Raw genomic sequence first — 19,928 nt, 5'->3', positions numbered from 1 at the left:
CCCGGGGTGGGAGACGCCCAACCCCCAATTTTAATAGTGGCCATGCCACTGTGGAGGCAGCCAATTGTCCTTCTTTAGTGATCAGTACATCCTTGTTAAGTCCCTGAAAGTAATCTGCCATGTGATATGGGGAGATATTGCCATAATGCGTAAGGGACCCCATTTTTCAATGATAACCGCTAGTTTATAACAGGGAGATCCCACACATCCTGGGATCTGCCCTGGAATCATTTTCTCTAGAGGGGTATTGTTCTCCCCCTTGACCCATTTATAGAAATTCCAAAGAAAAGACATGATGTAAATTTGGCCTGCCTGGCTCGCCAAGTGTATAATCAATGAATATTAAGATGTTATAGTTACAAAATAAACAAGAGAGTTAGGCAGAACAGATTACAACAACAAAAAGAAGATAGAAAGCTTACCCCTATCCTGGGCTCACTTACAAAACTCCAGAGAGCAGATCTCCAGAAGAGATCCTTCCCCACTGGCAGCCAGCTCTTAAATAGGTCTAGAAGAGGTGCAGCCAGGCTCCACCCCTTCCAGCAGGGCAGGAGAATTGCCTTCACCTGTGCTCCTCTGGCTGACTCATGGCTCTCCTCAGGTGATCAATCAGAGGTTCAGGCTGTGACTCAGCAGTTCCCACACACTTGCTCAACCATAAACCAGGGAGCCAGGCTTCCCCACTGTACTTCATACTCTGAATTTTTGGTCTCTAACACTGTTATAGGACTTCAGGTGTCCCCACCTCTCTGCCCTGAGCTGAAACACCCACTCTGGAATCAATTCAGGACCATGTCTGTTTTGGCCTGGTTTGTCTCCTTTTCCAGACTGAGATCAGCTGCGTAGGTCCGCAAAACAGAGGTTGTGTTTGCTGCTTTCTGTTATGAAGCTAATCATATCCCTCTACCTGACAGGAAACACATGAGCAAGTTGAGCAGAGAGAAGGTAGAAAAACTGGCTGTAGCAGTAAAGTTGAAGAAGTCGGTAAGAAGCCATTAACAATAACTGACAGATTCTTGGATGTGGGGTTTAAGAGGACAAAAACTGCATGGTCTTATAGGGGAGGATGCAAATGTCTTATCTCAAGCAACCGAATCTAATCTTACTTGGAAGAAACTGCTTTGTTTTATAACTATCAAGGAGGGAAAAGATACGTGACAAAAGCCTGTGAAAGTCTTTGCAGAAGAGAAAGGTGGTACTTAATACATCTCTAAAAAGATTAGTTTTAAGCACTTGCTCTCATTCCCTGAGTTTCTACTCAATCCCAGTCTCAAACACTCACGCTCCCAAGCCTGTGAACAAGTGTGTGCAAAAGGCTTGGTCAGAATACTCATGTGATTCAGGATAGCAGGTTTTCAAGTACTCACCCTTTTTCTGGGACTCTTCCTGGCTAATAACAGCAACTTCTCTGGAAATATCTTCACTGTTTGGGTCTGTAATGGTGTAATGCTATAACGTGATGGAAAGTTATAATAACTGCAATAATAGCAAGGTGGCACAATCCTAGGCTGCAGTAAAAGAGACCAAGTCCAAATGCAGCAGCCATGGATGCAGAAATGAAGGAAGAAAAATTTTCTAACCTTTAGAAGGCTTCCAGCAGGCAGAGATCTCCAGCATGGTCACTTTACTTTCACTGCTGGCCCTTAAATGAGGTCTGGGAAGGGGTGGATCCTGGCTCCATCTCTTTCAGTCACTCAGGAGTATTGCATGCACCTGAGCTCCGCTGGGGGTGGTCCTGCCTTCCCACCAGGTGCTCAGTCACTGCTTCAAGCCCTGACTTAGCATTTCCACTACAGAACCATCATCTGCAACTGGGTGGTCCTTTCCTGACCCTTGCTGAGTCAGCTTCCATAAGCCTTAGGCCCAGGTAAACTGCACACTTTTCCTCCATTTGAAGAAAGCTATGTTTGTTACCTTCTTTTCCTGAGAAGCTAACAGGAATGAGGGGGCCGTGAGATGTATGCTGGTAGATGCAGGCTTCCTGCTGACACATTAACCACGGAAACTGCACCTTGCTCAGCATTGCTGCTGAGAGTGTGATGTCCCAGGAACGTCAAGGGGATGGTGCCCTTTGGTGTTGATGGAGGTTGCATTTGTAGCCCTTCTTCTATTATGATAGTCCACTCATACTGCACTGATGCCAATCTTAATATTTCTGTTACATGGCTCTACGGTCAGACCTTAGGACCCCCTCTCTTCCTTCCCGATCAACCTCTTCCAGGGTTGTAATCTGTGTAGGTTTTCCTAAGCATGAGGCTGTTCATGGCTTCGGGGCTTGGTTCAGGTTGGAAAATGAGTTCTGGGTGCACGCAAGGTCCTGTGGTGACAGCAGTGTTCCTATGTAGGGACCCAGCAGTTTCTGCTAGTATTCCCACTCCAAACCTTTGTGTGTGTTTTTATTTTATTTACAGAGTGGAAAGAGCAATGTGGAGGTGTCCCAGACAAACATCAAGGTGAGGAAGCTGAGCCATAAGATCCTGGAGCATGAAGTCGGCTGCAGCGCCAGCACTGGGTCCACCCAGCTGCAGAACCAGAGGCTCATGGAAGTCAAGCAAGTACAAGGAGTGGAGATGGCCATGAGGCCGGAGCACTGCCAGCAGCATGCAGCGTGTCGGTCAGAGATGGAGCTGCTCCGGCAACAGCTTGAGGCATCGCAAGAGGAAGTAGGTGCTGTTTGGTCATTGACAAGGTAGCATGCAGCTGGGTGGTCCCTGTGATGTTGGTGTTTCCCCACTTAGGGCTGTATTGAACACCTTCCCCAGACAGAAAAGACTGTCCTCTTTGAGAGCTACAAAGGAGTCACCCTTCTGCAGCTCCCAGCACTGTCAATCCGTGGCTTTGCAGGCTGCCTGTTAAGCCTACCTGTCAAGATTCTACTGGTCTGCTGTGGCCATGATGACATGAGACCTAGGGTGGAGGCTGAGTGTGCTGCTTAGCCCCTCCTTTTATGTGCAGCACACCTTCAACCTGTCCTAGTGCTGGCACAATGCTGTAACTGGCAACCTTTCTCTGTTGCAGCTCTTTGAAGCCAAAGCAAGCTTGAGTCTGGCTCAGACTCAGCATGCACTGCAGCTGCAGCAGGCCAAGGCACAGCTGAACAATGCGGTGCCAAGGAAACAGTTTGAACAGCTGCAAGCCAGCTTGAAAGAGGAACAGTGCAAGGTTCAGCAGCTCCAGGCAAACCTCCAGCAGCAGGCTGAGCAGGCGTGCAGACAGCTGGTCAGGACCCAGGTAAGCAGGGAGCTGCAAAAGTTCCCTCAAGGGTACCAGAGAGGGAGCACTACCAGCCTGGAATGGAGCTGTGGTCAAGGGCACCAGAGGATTGGATGGAAAATTCTGTACCTGAAAAATGCAATTGATTTTCAAGTTCCAGCTGCAGTTTTCATTCCTTATGAATCTTGTCACCAAACTGTGCTTGATCAGGAGTACACTCCACTTCTATTCATCTACCTCAGACCAGATACCTTGTGCCTAGAGGGCAGGAACCATTTAGGGAGACACTTTGTGTTGGCTTAGGCTGTGGAGAGAAAGCTTGAGCCCTCTACGTGGACATGCACAAAGCAGGCTGGCTTTAAATGTAGGGCACCAAGAAAACAAGGTGTTGGGTTTTAAAAAACAGACTGGTGCTGAACTAGGGAAGGTGGTGCTGGTCTTAAGCACTTCCCACCAAGCTCTTTGCATCTTGCAACACCTCCACTGCTCCCCCATTCACACTTCAGGGAGAGTGCTGGGACCTGGTGGGATGTATACATTACCTGGGACAGCCCAACATAACATCAGGATTTTGTTTCGTGCTGAAGAAAGAACATGAGCGCCTGTTGCAGGCAGCTGTGGAGCAGGCAGAGGAGTCGCAGTGTGACCTAAGGAGTGCTGAAGCTGCGCTTGCAGATGGGGCAGCTCGCCTCAAGGATGCACAGGTGAGTGCAGGAGGTGCTGGTGCCACTTGTCTCTGCTGGGCTGGGACTTCCGTGGAGGGACACTGAACCTTAAGCCTCCTGTCTGTACCGCAGGCTCAACTGTGCAGGAACAAACTGCTGATTAAAGATCTCCGTGAAGAAAACAGAGGGTTTGCAATGGCCCTGCAGGCAGCTGAACTGAAGCAGATGAACGCTGAGAAGAAGAACCACATGCTGGAGGAGCAGGCCTTGGCCTTGAAGAAGCTCATTGAAAAAATCACACCAGCATCTCTGAGTGCATGATGGAGCACTGCTATGGCAGCCTTGCTCCTGAGCCTGGCTGAGGTTTGTCAGGTATGAAAGGAGAAATGTGGCTGAGTAATCAGCTTTGTTCTCTCTGATCTTGCCAGGATTTCCCTGCGTAGAAAGTAGAAAATAGAGATGCTATTCCTTCAATGAAACTAGTCCAGTGGGTAGCTTAATTTTCTTGTTATAAACACCATCTTTGGTGCCAGTCCCAATGGCAGCATGTGCTGTTGTCTCAGCCATTCCCCAGCAGCTGCCATTCCCCAGGAGCTGCCTGCATCTGGAAAGCCAGGGCAGAGGGGGCTGCAGGTTTCTGCATCTGGTGTACTCCGAGTAGAAAGCTGTATTCTGCATTGTGGTATCAGTACTTCCTGCCATCTCCAGCCTCCTCTGAATTTCAGGTGTCTCCTGCAACTATTGCTGAACTTTTTTTTTTTTTTTTCTTCCCCTCCTTCCCTACAGTTCCTCTAGGAGACTCTGAACCTGAAGTTTCCCAAAACCTGAGCCTAGGATCCAAACTAACCTGCTGGTGGGTTGTTGCCTCTGCCATAAGCAGATCAGAGCATCTGAGGGAAGAGTCCTCTTCAGATTTCAATCTCCAAAGCTTGGGGCAGGGCTGGTGTCCCCTGTGCACCACCATACTTCAGCAAGCTGTCCTTATTGCACATTCTCAGGGAGAGCAGGAAGCATGGTAAGTAAAGCACAGCATTTCACCTTCCTTGTTAAGCCTTCACTGGCAAGCTTTCTAAGATGCCACAAAGCCAAGCATTCACATGAGCAGATAACAGATATATTGATCAGCCCAGGGTATTACCCTCTGTACATCATTACACCCTGCCTTGCTCTCTGCCAGGCTGTGAAAGGACTTGTGATTCTCAAGGGACTGTGGTGACTGCTACAGCAGAAAGACTAAACAAGCCTGACTGCAGAGTGGTGACACAGAGCCTGACAGTCAACATAGGCAAAAGGGCTTCAACATAGATCAACCTGTCGTTGGAATGAAAATAAGGGTGGATAAATTGGCTCTTAACTCCTAGCCTGGCAGTGCTGCGATGTTCTCCAGCCCTGCTTCTATAAGGGACAGGACAGGGACAACACCAGGAGAGAGCTGACTGAGAAGGCCTCAGGTCTATGGGTGATTTTTCTGTTGCGGAAGATGGCAGAGACTTCTCTTGTCTTGGGGCAGCCCTAAAGAGTAGGGCTATTGGAGAAGCTGGTAAAGATGAAAGCTCACACAGGGTGGCAAAACAAAGCAGGGAACACCTCTGAGCTACCCCTAGCTTAGGCTGGGAGCAGCAGTGAAAAAACTGCTTGGGCACTTCTCTGCTTGCATTCTTCCTTAAGCTACTGCTTTTTTTGCTTGTCAGATGGACATCAGGCCAGGAAAGCCTGTGGTCTTACCTAGAGCTTATGCTTTTAGAAGTATTATCTCTCAGCAACTATCGAAGGTGAGCAGCTCCACATCTAGCCCCAGAAAGAAACTCTTGGAGCTGACCTGATGGTTGAAGTTCACTGAGACACCTAATGACCTCCTAAGCATCACTCTGCACAGTCAGTCTGGGTTGAACAAAAGAGCCAGGTCAGAGAGCTGTAAAGAACATAACATAGACTCTCGAAGAGCTATTAACATTGAAAGCTGAAGCAGTTTTTTATTTGGCAGCTGTGGAACTCTCCCAGCTGGTCAGTCTCTTATTTTCCAAGGCACAAAGAACTGCTCCAAGCAAAACTGCATTCACAAACCCTGCTTGTAGCTGTGGTGCTTACAAGACACCCTCCACCCACTGCAGGACTCTCGGGCTTACTGTGTTACTGCTACGCACCCTTTGGTCACAAAGTGCTGGCCAATATGGTTTGCTTACAAGCTTGGAGATGATCTTTGTGTCAGGCTGTTATGAGGAGTTGTAGGGTGCTCTAAAATACTGAGGTGGCTGAAGTCCTGCACAGACCACCAAGCAAAGGCTCCTGTCCTGCACGCTTATGACAGAATGTGCTCCAGGATTCCTTGTCTGATTAACTGCTCACATTTCCAGCGGGGCAAGAAGTGCTGCACAGAAACACAGACAGATTTTCCCTGAAATACAGGCAGACTGGATTTGTTATTACATAGCCAATTCTGCTACATCACAGATCAGGCAGGGGTGAAGTGCAGTCCTGGTGCATGCAGACAGCTTGCAGCACACACAAGGGAGCCACACATGGGAGAACTGTGACATGCTGTGAAGCTGGGATGGGCAGGGCTATGTCACAAGAGTGGAAGGGAAGGAAAGGAACAGGAGAGGATTTAAACCTTGTTTTCATGTCACAGGTACCTGGCTGTTCTTCTTCAACAGGACAGTGGTGCCATCATCGATCTCAAATTCTCCATAGTCTCTCAAACACCGCACCTGTGAAGCAGAAGGGTAGCTGTGTCTGCAGCAGCACACCTCCCACAGAAAACATCAGACATCACTGCAAGAGACGCAAGAGTTATGGAGCATGTCTCTGAAGCGTGGACATATTCCTACCCACCTCACACAGCCCTGACTTGAAAATATAAAACCAGATGGACCCCATAGTCTGAGGGCCCTACCTGATGTACTCTTCATGCCTCTGCCTGCAAGATGAAGCACAGTGGGCAGAGCAGGCACTCCAGAGACGAGGGAAAGAGTAGCACTGCACAACAGCAGCATTTCTAGAGCCTCCTCACACATGTAGCAGGAAATGTCAGTCTGTTAGCAGTGAAACAGTTATAAAGAGCAGGCTGGTTGACTGTATGTTTTCTTTCTAAGAGAACACAGCACTTCAGCTACTGACTCCGAAATCATTTTCCACTTGCTTTTGCTTTGTTGTATCAATGGCATAAAATGATTTATAGTCTGATCTGTGAAAATCTATTAAACAATGACAAGAAAGCACCAACACCTAGTTAACAATGCTTAAGTGACAACAAGGTTTCTAATTGATCTGAAGAGGTCTTTAGAAGAATTAAATTGCTACAAACTACAGGCTGCAAGAACTTTTCACTGCCATTCAGACCACTCACCACTACTACACACATTTCCTGCAGACTAGTCATGCATTTGTCAGCATACTTTGTTCACAGGCAGCAGCCAGCACTCGTGCACTTACTTCAATGTACAGGCTTTTAGGAGGCTTTATGTCCTGTGTAAGGTCCAGTCCCTCCTCTCCTCCCACTGACCTCATGTAGGTAGCCAGGGATTTCTTGTACCGATTGAACCATTCCACCTGCAGATGCCAACAGCAGTCCCTCAGGCAGAGCCACACAGCTCATGCTGAAGGACATGTTCCTGATGGATGACACCTGGTTGGTTTGTGCTGTCACAGCTCTCCTTTGCGTACGAGTTCTTCTAAAGGGGGAAAAAAATAAAATCTATTCTGGGCACAGGGCAGTCTGGATTTGGGCTAGCAAACATGCTGACCAGCAGCTCTGTGCTTCAGTCTAGCATTTGACTGACAGCATTTGAAAGCAGCATGAGGAGACTAGGATGGTCAGACCAGATAACCTTACTGGTCTTCCCAACCTTTACGCTTCTATGAACAAAGTTCTGTGGGCTGTGAGTCTGATCTGATGAAGGCGATGATCCTTGAAGTGGTCATGCATCACTGGTACTTATCATGCATTTGGGATTGCATCCTTCAGGCATAAAGAAACAAACTGGTATTTACAGTAAGGCGCATCAGGTGTCTCAAGTTTATAGTAAAGGAAAAAGACGTAATGCTGTTCTGACTGTACTAAATCATTTGGGAGGAGTGAGGGAATACTGAGAGGGAAATAGGGTAACAGTTGAAAAGCAGGCTGACTCACTTCCTCGGCTGCCATGTGGAACTGGATGGCATTGGGCAGAATGCTTCCATACTCCCACCGGAGCGCCCGGATCCGTAGCAGCCGGTCGTACCTGGGGGGGGACACGAGTGGCAAACACGGCATCTTTGCTGATGCAGCGCCTGTTTGCCCTCGCAGCACTGGGCAAGAGCTCTGCTTAGGGCTCCCTCCTTCCTTTGAAGGATGCCGTTTTTGACCCGTTCATTAGTTCGAACTTCTCGAACAGAGGAGAAAGCCGGGGACGCTGCAGGCCGGGGCCCCAGCACGCAGCACTCACAGGTAAGCCACGATGCAGCGCTGGTTGCGGAGGAGGCAGCAGTGCCGAAACCGGATGAGGAAAATCAGATCCGTTCGGCCCGACTTCGCTTCAGACCTGGCGGATGAGGAGCCCGGTTACAGGGCGGCGTTACAGAGCTCCGCGGCCCCGCCCTCCCCATTCAGCTCCCACCGCGGCACTCACACATCCGCCTGGTTCCGCTCGTACAGCGTCCGCATCTCCTCCAGCACCTGCCGCAGCTCCTCCGCCTGCAGCACCGCAGAAGCCCGGTGAGGACGGGCCGCCCTCGGCTCTCGGCTCGCCCCTCGCCCCGCTCCCACCGCACTCACCCGGAAGGGCGGCAGCCGCCCGCCCGCAGCGCTCTGCAGCTCCCGCACAAGCCCGACCGCCCGCTCCCCCGCCATGCTGCCGTGCCGCGCGCGCGGGAAACTTGGCCGCCCCGCAGCCAATGGGAGCCGAGGGGCGGGGCCAGGAGGGAGGCCGCGGCTCCCGGGAACGGGGCTGCGGGGCGGGAAGGGGCGGGCGTTCGACGCTGGGAGTGGGAATGTGCGGGGAGGTGCGGTGAAAAGAGGCAATTAAATAAATAAAGGTGTGTGTATATATATATATATATGTATATATATATATTATATATATATGTATAAAACAGTCATTTTGAATTGACTTTTTGACATGCGTTTTTGAATTGAGTTTTTAAATTGCACTTTTAAATGCACTTTATCATTGGAACAAATGCAGTCAGCGTTTAAAATTGGACCAAATGCGGTTAGCAATATAATGTTTAGAATATAAAGGTGAACCTGTTTTCACTGCTCTTCTGTATGGCCTTCCCGAGGCTGGCCTCTCCCCCAGCCCACTCTGCTCCCGCTGCCTTTGGTCCCCATCCCATCCCCAGGTGCTGCCCAAACCCAAGTCAATGGGGGTGAGGAAGTGGGGGGCTCCTGCAGGTGGGTAGGACATCTGGCAGCCCGAGGCCGGGCACCCAGCCCTGTCCTGCTGTGGGCATTCACTGCCAGAACTGCATCTCTCCGGTTTCATGGGTCTCTACGTTGGCACCATTGGCACACACAGGCAGTGCTGGTGCTTCAGGAGCCCGTCCTGCTGAGCTGGGAAGGATCGCAGTGATCAGCATCCTTCTCCACTTCCACATCCCCAGTTCCATCGGTCCCCAGTTTGACCCATCCTCAGTTCCATCCATCCCCAGTTCCAGCTGCAGGGAGCCACTGGGTACAGCAGCCATGAGCAGGGGTGGTCGTTTGGGGGCAGCTCTTTGCCAGATTAGAAAACATAGAGATAGACAAAATGAATGAAGAATTTACAAACATCTATATTTTGTGTTAGGAAATGTGATAAAATTAGGAAAACGGCTGAAGACACTGATTTGTACAACTCTGGGCTACTTCAGGCAATGAGAGGTTTACATAGCACGGGTTTAACAAGATAAAGCTCTCCCACAAAGCACACAGGTGACAGACAGCTTGTTGGAACCGGACACAACACAGCACCAATACACGTGTGATGTGATGGACAGTGCCAGGCCATTCCCCAGGTGGGTAACATACAACCTCTGGATAAGGCAATTCTTAATTCAAGTCACAACATACCCAGGCAGCATGCAGGGAAAGTCATTTATTTTATACATTGGGATGACACACCTCGCAACGTTTCCATGTTATGTAGCATATAAACCATTCAGATAACATATATATATATGCTTTATATGTATATATATATATATTTATATATATATATATATCTCAAGTCAACAGTTGTCTTTACCGGAATAAAGATTATCTGTTTGTTGGCTTTTTTTTTTTTTTTTTTTTTTTTTTTTTTTTTTTGGTAAAAATAAAACTATTTGAATTCCCTAATTAACAAAATGCACAGTGATCAGAAACCCAGTTCTTCTCCCAGCTGCTGCCCATCCCCATCATGCCACGGTTGCAGATGCTGCCGGGGGCTCCATCCCACACACCCCACATCCCTGCTTCACCCCCTGCACCTCACACTGCTGCCTCCTCTCCACTACAAGTGCATGAGGAGCTGATCCCGACCCATTCCTTTGTCACCAATCTCTGGCTTTTTACCATCAAGAAGTTTTATGACTCTGCTCAGAAGCAAAAAACAAACCACCCGACCCAGTGACCCATCCAACCCAACCCCTCTGCCATACGTATCTCTGGTAAGGTGGGGTCTGATGGGTACAGATAAGGACGAGTTCCTGGTGCAACAAGTGTAAGGATCGCAGACGACGATGGGAGGTGATTTTCTAGCATTAAAAAGCTCTTTCGAGCAGAAACTCTGAGGAAGGATAATAAGACTCTTGTTTTGTTTTTGTTTTTGTTTTTGTTTTCCCAACAAAATAAAGAAATCTCTAATTTCAGAGCAGACGGATCTGGGCAGCTTCACCCCTGGTTAACCTCACACCCACCAGGCCCGGCCCTGACTTGAGGCATTGCAGATGGAGCTGCAAAGCCATATGAGCGTGATCCCTCGGGGGTGGTTTGGGGGGCCCAGCTCATCCCACAGGTGCTCAAACTGTGGAGGGGGCACATGCCCACATCTCCTCCCCTCTGCTGTGTCCCATCCATGACCCAAATGGTAAGAAGTCATCCTACATCTCCCTGTGCCTCCCTGTGTCCCTCTGCTCCTCTACATACGGCTCTGGTTAAAAAGGAAAAAAACAAAAAACCAAAACATGGGTCTTTTTTGTTGCCCTTATATATATACCAAAATAAAAGCAAGTCTTCCCAAGAGAGCAGGGAGAAAGGTGCTTTCACAATGACATTCAGAGCAAAGAGAGAGAAACGACGCTTACAGACCATTAAGAGAGCTATCTTTGGCAGAATATTTCAAATAAATTATTATTACAAATAATTTCCGCAGTCGTATGTTTATTTTGAACATGTCACTTTCAGCTATAGGGGTACTTGTTCACTACTCTCTATGAACTGGGAAACACCACAGATATAAAAATAGATGAGCTCAGCACAATTTCTCGAGGCTGCCACGACTGTCTCTGATGGTTTCAAACGACACAGAAAGCACAGGGTGGCTCTATGGCCATGTGTGGGACAGTCAGCCTTCGGTGGGGACGGGATGTGCGGCGTCACCATGGCTTCGGATGTGGCCTCGCATCTCCGGGTGCACTGCCCCATTTTTGGGCCAGGTCCCGTCCCCATGTCCACAGTCACCCCAAGGGATGCCAGGTTGTCCGGTGGCTGGCCTCCCCTCACCCCGCAAACATTTAGGCTTAAATACTTTGCTTTGTTTATACAGCATGTACAGAATATACAGCACTGGGTGATTGTTCCCCAGTAGACTACGAGCGTCTCCCAAGATGACCTCTTTTATCAACAAATATATATAAATCAACAGTCCGAAAAGAGTCGTACCAACAAAGAGTATGGCTTTTCAAATAGTGTAGCTGCATCGTGTGAGCTGACAAGGAACCGCGCGAGAGAAGAGATGGAGAGGCTTGAGCTGGGGGCTGCCCGGCATGGTGCGCCCACTGGGGCTCGGAGGGCTGAGCAGTGCTGTTGGGCTCTCCCTCCTGCCCCAGTGAGGTTCTGCCTCGCTGATGGAAGCCTCCGATGAGGCTGCAAGAGCTCTGCTCCTGAGGTGGCTCTACCATCATCTGGCTGTTTGTCCCAGCGTCAGGCTGGAGCTCGGAGGAGGGCTCCCCGCTATCTTCTCTCAGTCTGCAAAAAGTCCCATCTGGCCATGCTGCTGAGCTGCGGCCTCCTTGGGAAGCCTGAAGATCCGGGTTATCAGCAGAGCCCAGCCTCCTGCCGTGAGGCACCATGGGCTCAGTGCTCTGTGCAGGGCAGGAGCTGGAGGAGCCTTGTGACGAGGGTGGCCATTGGGGAACAAATACACATTGACTTGGGAAGGAGAGGGAAGCCACGTGGAACAGATAGGTGAGGATATGGGAGGTGCTGGCTTGTCTTTTTGCTCAGGGCAGCTCTCACTGCTCAGCAAGACCAGACCACCACAGAGCCAGCAGTCTATGAAAGCTGGTTTTACCCCCAGACCGGCCTGGGACAGGCTTTGATTTGGGCATAAAAGAGGAAATAAATCCAGCCTCTATAGAGAGGCCAAGGGAGAGCCCTGTGAGTGTCCCCCGTGTCCTGTGAGGGTCCAGGAGCAGTAAGGCTCGGTCAGTACTGAAGTTGCTGCAGCTGGAGGTCTCCCAGCAAAGACATTGTCTCAACCTCATGCTATCACCACGCAGCAGGACTGGGCCTTGATTGAGCTCTGCCCACTGTGATGTGGAGCCAGTGGGTTTTTTAGAACATTTAGTGCTGAGAACAGGCGCTTTTTTGATCTGAAAGAGGTGAAGTGGACCTTGAGCCCCCAGTTACAGTGTTCAGTTTGCTCTGACATGCTCAGGTGGGGAACAACAGCATGTGTGGGCCATGAAGACGTGGAAATTCAGCAGAAACATTGGAACTTCCAACACCCCCTGAGGGAGCGACAGTAAAAGCAATCAGGAAGGGCTCGGTGTGCCCGCCTTCTCCACTGCCACCTGGAAACATGCACGGTGGCCATCGCTTGCCTGGCCTCACGTCCAAGATGCTGGGGAGCATCGCTGTCACTGTGTCCCAGCCATCAGGTGCATCCAGCTGACAGTCACAGCATTCAGGTTGGGGACAGCCCCTCAATGGGGTTTCCAGCAGTGGAGGGACATAGCGGTGCTGCCCCTGTCCCCATGCCAGACATCCAGCTGGCAGCGCCTGTGTCAGCAGCATTCCCGCTCCTTCATGCCAGGGCTGGTGACGAGCTTGGCACCTCCGCTTCCAAAAGAGGGAAGTCTCAAGTCCTTAAAAGGTGAGGAATCTGGCTGTATTTATTGTCCCTCGGCGCATTTTGCAAGAATACAGAGGCCTCTGGATGCTTTCCTGCACAAGTCGAGCTTTTACAAGATAAACAGGCTTTCCCGCAGCTGTGCCTGTGTGTGTGGTTGGGCATCTTGAGAAGCTGGGGAGGCTCCTGGTGCTCTGCAAATGTGCTGCCTGGGATGGGCGCAGGTGCCAAAGCCTGTGGAAAAATCCTGCAAAGGCTTCTCCCGGAATTATTCCCTCCAGCATGAAGCTTTTCTTCTTCTCTCTCCCTCTGGCACACCGGCACACCGGCACTTTTGGGCTGGTAAGGTGTCCGACCCTCCTCCGCAGGCACACACATAGCCCCCAGTACTGCTGCTCTTGCTTCATACCCAAGCGTTTAAAAATAACCCTAACAATAACACACATGCTCCAGCCCTCTCCTCCTGGCACGCAGCAAAAATAAATAGCACACTGAATTCACAGACCACATCCAGTTGCTTGGCATAGTTGAGGCATGTGTCTACCAGAAAGGGTCTCCAGCCCTCCCCTGCCCTCTTGTCCTTGTAGGAAGTGAAAAACATAGGGAGAAAATCTCCCCCAAAACTGGAGGCATCCGGAGCCTGTGTGTCTCGAGGAGCGCGGTTTGCAGGGCAGAGAGGCATCATGCTTTGCACGAGCTCGTTAAGGATGCCAAAAGCATGCGGCTGGCAGAGTAATAGCATAAACAAGGCTGGCGTTAACTGCGTGATTTAGGCCGTGTCCTAAGCAAGCAGTGCTCCATCATCCCCGCTGGAAGGCTCTTTGAGCAGAACAGTTATTTACTGCCTCTTAAAACAGGCCGCTGCACAAGTCCCATTTGACTTGTTAATTACTTCAGTGAGTGCAGTTCATGGCAGAGAAGCGAAGGATGATGAGAGTGAAACACCAGCATCACCTTTCCGGAGATGTAATTACTGGGTCAGGAGAGCTGCTCTGCTCATATAGTTCAGGGCCCAGGGAAAGCATGTGGATGTGAGAGACTGTGCTCGGCTTAATGCTGCTGATGCTCAACCTGTGCTCGTCCTGGGGGATGCCGAGTGCTTGTGGGCAGATCGGGTGACACAAAGCAGCCTTGGATTTTTGGTTAGGAGGGCCAGGCTCAGTGATAGTGTTTGATCCTCACCCATGGGGCAGGAGCAGGCACGTGGGGGCCCTTGTTGGCAGCAGAAACACAACAAAGGCAAAGCGATGAAGAAATAAGAGGTGGGTGCCACGTACAGGAAGACAACAAGGGGGAAGGGGAGGGTTCTCCATAGAGAATATGCAGGAGCACTACTGGGTCCATGAGGAATCATTGCAAACTTTATTTGTCTGTGCATTGTGTACCATTGATAAGGATCATCACAATTAGTGGATCACTGCCTATAGTGGTGGGCAATACACACAATGAAAAATCAACGAAGGCAAACAAATGAAAATGAAGTCATTGTACATAAAGGTAATCACACACCTGAACAACCTGCATCTGTGTTCAATTCTTCCCTTAAAACAAACAAACAAACGAAAAAAAAAAACAACAAAAAGAAAACCACAATAACCCTTCAAAAGTGAGAAGAGGATTGACAAGGAAAAAAAATCTTCAGACTCCTGGAGAAACTCTTACAACAGGTTCACTGAAGTTCCTGCAGATTGTTCACAACGGATACAAATACCCCAGCCCAAGGGTTATGGTGCAGAGGTGCGTTCCAGCCAGGTTGGAGGAGCTCACCAGTGGATGCACATGAAGGGTTTGCCTGTCTGGGCCACTGGTATGGCTGGTGGGAAGCGCAGGTAGGGGACATCTCCCAGACTCTGCGGGCATCCTGAAGTGGCCCTGTTGTGCCCCTTCCATTGGTTTCAGAAGGAGCACGTGCCAGACACGTCTCTTGCTCTGCCTCCTCCCTGTCACCCTGCTCACCAGCCCCTCACCTCTGTGCCAGAGCTACGCCCCAATGTGGCACATGAGGAGAACTCCTTACAGCCCTTGTGCTGAATTATTCCAAATGGCTGTGGGGAAAGAGCAGCCCCAAGGACACGTCCTGAAACGAGGGCTGCCACTTGGCCTCCAAGGACACAGAAAACCTATGTCCGTGTGGCTGTTTTTGCTTCTTGGGGACACATGTACTGAACAGGGAGTGGGGAAAGCTTTCCCTCCTGTCACTCCCTGTGAAGAGGAAACAAACAACCAAAGAACAACAACAACAACAAAAAACCCAAACCTATGAGAGAAACTACACTAACTATAATAAATAAAACCTGGTGAAAAGAAAACACTTATATCAGCAATGCTCAACCCACACAGCTGGAAGGACTATCACTATAGGATGTTATATACAGGTAGGGGTCGTTTTGTTCATGCAAATGTTACTAGTACCATGACAGCATGCCCAGGGAGGGACGAGGTGGGACCTCAGCTCAGGACACCAGACATGTGGCTGCGTCCCCAAAGCACAGAGAACATGGGGAAAGGGGAAAATGGAGCAGGGAGAAAGGGAGGAATGCTAATTGTACATACGTCAAAAATGAAAAAAAAATAAATCAAATGATGAAAATGGTTGTGTTCTATCCTTAGGAGGCTCCCAATTTCCCCTTGTCTTCAGTCTGGTCTCTCGCTTCTTTCCAATAGGGCCGGAGGAGATGTTCCCAAGAGGCGAAGGCAGACGGAGGATGGTCGGAGGTCGGGACCCTTGCTCTCCTTTCCTTGCCCACTGTGTCCACTTCTAGCCAGCCATCGGCCTTCCCTGTGCCGACTCGCCCAGTTGCCTTCGCATCCATCCTCCCGGAGTCAGTGGGAGCAATGGGAAAGGGCTCAGGGGCTGCTGGCTGCTCTCACTGGTAGAGTTGCAAAGAAGGGACCCCTGAGGAGGGGTCCAGCCAACTTTGGGGTCCTGCCTAGTTCATAGGACTCTCCAAAGCTGCTTTCCATCAGCAGGTGTGTGAACATGGCAAATCTCTTTTATTCTTTCTCTGTTCATTATACACAGCATTATATCTATATCTATACCTATATATTGCTCTATATAGATACATATAGATATACATATATTTACTATCTCTGATTGTTCCTTTAGAAGCCTTTTATGTGGCAGTAGGCTTCCAGAGATGAGAAGAATATGTACAAGAGCCAGAGGAGGATAAAGAGTGAGGATGTGAGCAGCTTGGAAGTCCGCGGCCCACCTAGCTCACCTCCAATTTCGGGTCTCCTCCGGTAGAGCAGCACGCCCACACTGATGAAAGCAAAAATAGTGAAGAGAGTGACGGAGAAGGCCAGAGTGCCGGGTGAGACTTCAAAGGATTGTCCATGTGCTGCGTGGTAGATGGCCGCGATGGACCAGGCCACTCCGATGCCCAAGAAAACGTTCACAGCATTGCTCCCGGTGACGTTCCCAATGGAGGCGTCCGCATACTGGTCCTGCGTTGCTGCTACTTTACTGGCAAACGTGTCTGCAAAGGGAAGGTGGAGAGAAACCCTCAGGAAACAGACAGGTAGGGAGAGCTAGTGGAGGGTATCTTGGGGACAGATGCCACAAAGCATCTGGTTAAGGATACAGACTTGTCTACAAGCGTTCTCAAGGAAGGACAGTCAGGGTCCAGAAATTCCCAGGAAGGAAAACTCTAATTCCAGAAATATGGGGCACCTCCCCCAGTATGATCCTCAGATGCCCCATGGTGCTTCAAGCTAAGGCAGCCCTTCCCAGTACCACTGTGTATCGGCCTCCGGCCCACATGCACTGACAGGCTGACTTGGTTGGAAGAGCTTTGTGGGAGCCACAATGGTTTGTCTCTATCCATCAGGTCTGCTGATGTTTGTATTTGCATTTCTGTGTTTGCTTTAATGATTTCTCTCTAATGCCTTTTCCCTCACTAAATTCCATAGCCTTGTGCAGAGCCTAACATTTTGGTAATCAAGAGCTCATCTTTCACCCCTTTAGCAGGGACTAAAAGCCATGCAGATGTGTGCACATTTGCTGTTTCACCACCTCCAACAGCAAAAGATCTGTAATAAACCTGACTGGCCTCTTACACTGCAGACTTCGTGTCCAGTAGACCAGTGTGATGTTCCATAGGGAAGTGCTGGTTTTACATGCAAACCCAGGAGCCCACTTAGCACTGCACCATCTGTGAGCATCTGCTAATTCAAACAAGAAGCCAAATACATCCTAAAAAGAATTTCTCGCTTTCCCTTGTTTCCCGAAATGCCAACTTTTGTCAACAAAAACAGAGGGGAGATTTTGTATGTTGAGGCTATGAAACAGCCCTGCAAAACTCACACGTAGCACTAGTGCCAGAAGACTATAAATTGCTTCTTTCCTTTCCTTGCCCAAATCTGCTCTTCCTTTCGGTTCTTTTGATTCCCTTTTGGGCTTTGATAGTGCTAGGTCAGTTTCAAGATCTCTGAGCACTTAAGTGTTGATCACTGGAAGTCTAGGACTGGTGAGACTGAAGCAGGAGAGTTACAGCCCCTTCTCCGGGAACCAGACTGTGTCTGGTCAGCACAGTGGTATATGGCAATAGAAACTCATCTTTTATATCTCCCAGGTCAGTCCTCAGTCTCTGCTGTCTTCTGAAGCTGGATGACCTGACCAAGTGATCAGAGACATGTCTTTGAACATGTGTGCATACAGGGCCTTCTACAGCTTTTACAAAAGGCATTTCCAGCAGCTCCCCTTGGCTCAGTGGCCTCATCTTGATCAATCTGAATCCCATGCAGAAACGCCTGTACTGTGTAGCGCAAGCAAGCACCTGTTTCACCTGGGAGAGAATGTCAAAGGAGCAGACATTCCAAAAAAAGTGCACGATGGTCAACACTGGCAGCATTTTAATAAAAGACTGATTTCCCACTCTGAGAGCCAATGCTATGGAGGCTATTCAAAGAAATAGAGGCTTCACAGCCTTTGCAAGTGGGAAGACCTTGAAAGTATTTCCAGAGGAGTGAAATCACATCTTGGTTTATCCTCCTGTCTCATCTGAGACTGAAAAACAACTCCCATGTACATCTCCAATTGCCCCTCACTGGTCCTGCAGAACACAGCTGAGGACTTCGCTGGCTTTCCCAACCCAAACCCCGGACCAGACTGGGCAGAGATGGATCTTTCCAACAAACTCTGCTGTTGTCCTTACCTGGCACTGATGTCCCCAGTGCCACAAACACAACTGCAGTGACGGAGTCCTTCAAGCCGATGGTGCAGCCAAAGTGGGACGCCAGGTCACCAATGAATGCTGTCAGGATGCCAATCATGAGGATGGAGACAACGAAGCAGGCCCAGCCGTTCCAGTAGTCTGTTGGGGGCACGAAGGCAAAAAGGACCTTCCAGAAGACGGTCAGAAAGTGCATCACGTAATCAAAGCAGGAGGGCAGCTTCTCCTCCCCACATTCATCATCATCGTCATCTTCCCCTGGAGAGAAACACCTGCTTAGACTCACCCATGTTGGGGGAAGACAGATTTGTAGGCGTCAATTAACCCCACATATCATGACAAAGGAGCTATTGGGGAAAGATAATAAAGCAATGACCAGTCTGGGAAAAGTCCTACTCAGCACCCTGCTGGGTGGGCAACACTGCACACATATCGCTTGGCTTCAAAGTACTTTTGCAGTTCAAGACCAACATGTAAACATGGTTTCTCTAGAATAACTTGATGGAAAATCATGTGTTCGTTGGCTTTAAAACATTGCACTCACCATGGCAGAAGCGGTAGCAAATCAGGAGCATGGTATTATTATTTTGGCTAATATGAATAACCTATTCCTGTGCATTGTCGTGGATATAGGGAATTTTTTCAGCCTGGGAAGCTTATGCCTGCATTTTTTTGCTTGTTGCACAAAAGCTGCTACTGGCAGGATACGCTGTACTATGCTGACATTGTAATTTTGCAGCAGGTATTTTAATCCTTTTCCCAAGCTACTTGGCAGCAAGACTGCTGTGGATCTAGATCTTTAGGGAGATGATAAAGCAGACTGAAAAATGAACATGAGTGCTGCTGTCATAATGCTCATCCACATCTGTCTGTCATTTTGTTAAGCAGGAATAATGGCTCTCTTTTGAATTGCTGGCCAAATCCTGCTGAGGTGAATCAAAACACAGAGCAAGGCTGGGCAGTGACCAGGCAGCTCAGCTCACCAATTCCAGGATGTTTTTGCTTGAGGAGCTAAATCCTAGCAAAAATGTAGGGACAAACTTCTTTTTCCCAGATGCCAGGGAACGGGTCATTTCCACTAAATTATGCCACACTTATTAAATGTCTATTAATCATTCTGTTAGCACTGATGGTAGCTGTATATTCAAGGCACGACAGTGGTGAGGCTTTCACATAACTGCAGCCTTTACATGCGTCACAGAGATGAGATCCGAATACCAGTGATTATCTTTGCTTTAATATGGGATGCAATTAAATAATTGATTCTGGCATAGATTATTTTAACCATATTAGCTATGAAACCTGCAGCGAGGATTGTCTTGCATGATATGTTCATTCTGTATCTGAAATAATAGGAAGCTCTTGGCTGGAGGCTCTAAGAATAACTATGATACAAAAAGAGGGATGGCAATTTGAGGGGATAGCTGCTGCACGATGTCCTGTCCTCATTTTCAGATGCAAAGGGTAAATGGTACAGCCATCACTTTTAATTAATCTGTGCTGCGCAGAGTTTGCCCTGTATAGTAGAGCTCGAGGTAGGAAATGTGTTTCCCCACCCTTTTCAAAGCCAAATTATCCAGGTGGGCTCAGATTGCCTTCCGCTGTGTTTTAATCTAAGCTGGTTGATTTTGCCTTAATGCTTG

The 19,928-nt window shown here is 49.1% G+C and overlaps 2 protein-coding genes across 3 annotated transcripts in view; both read right to left on the bottom strand.

Annotated features, from left to right (window-relative positions):
• Window positions 1-6,177: 6,177 nt before the first annotated feature.
• Window positions 6,178-8,706, bottom strand: GINS1 (GINS complex subunit 1; the record flags this gene model as incomplete). The annotated part of the gene is made up of 7 exons (XM_079550522.1): window positions 6,178-6,246; window positions 6,512-6,586; window positions 7,311-7,427; window positions 8,008-8,098; window positions 8,303-8,398; window positions 8,486-8,550; window positions 8,632-8,706. 7 exons carry the CDS (start codon window positions 8,704-8,706, stop codon window positions 6,178-6,180), a joined length of 588 nt encoding a protein of 195 aa, XP_079406648.1.
• Window positions 8,707-16,213: 7,507 nt separating this feature from the next.
• Window positions 16,214-19,928, bottom strand: part of SLC8A1 (solute carrier family 8 member A1) — a gene marked incomplete at its 3' end in the record, with an annotated part of 92,672 nt that continues 88,957 nt past the window's right edge. For both annotated transcript variants that reach the window (XM_079532444.1, XM_079532445.1), the window contains exons 7-8: window positions 18,268-18,543; window positions 16,214-16,590 (exon numbers count right to left, since the gene is read on the bottom strand). In XM_079532444.1, the coding sequence (XP_079388570.1) occupies window positions 16,214-16,590; window positions 18,268-18,543 (653 nt within the window). The remainder of the gene's footprint in view (window positions 16,591-18,267; window positions 18,544-19,928) is intronic.

Source organism: Tetrao urogallus (genome assembly GCF_951394365.1).
Source record: "Tetrao urogallus genome assembly, chromosome: 2".
NCBI classification, from domain to species: domain Eukaryota; kingdom Metazoa; phylum Chordata; class Aves; order Galliformes; family Phasianidae; genus Tetrao; species Tetrao urogallus.
Note: the sequence above shows the minus strand (reverse complement) of the source record. Positions and strands in the feature narration are given on the sequence as shown.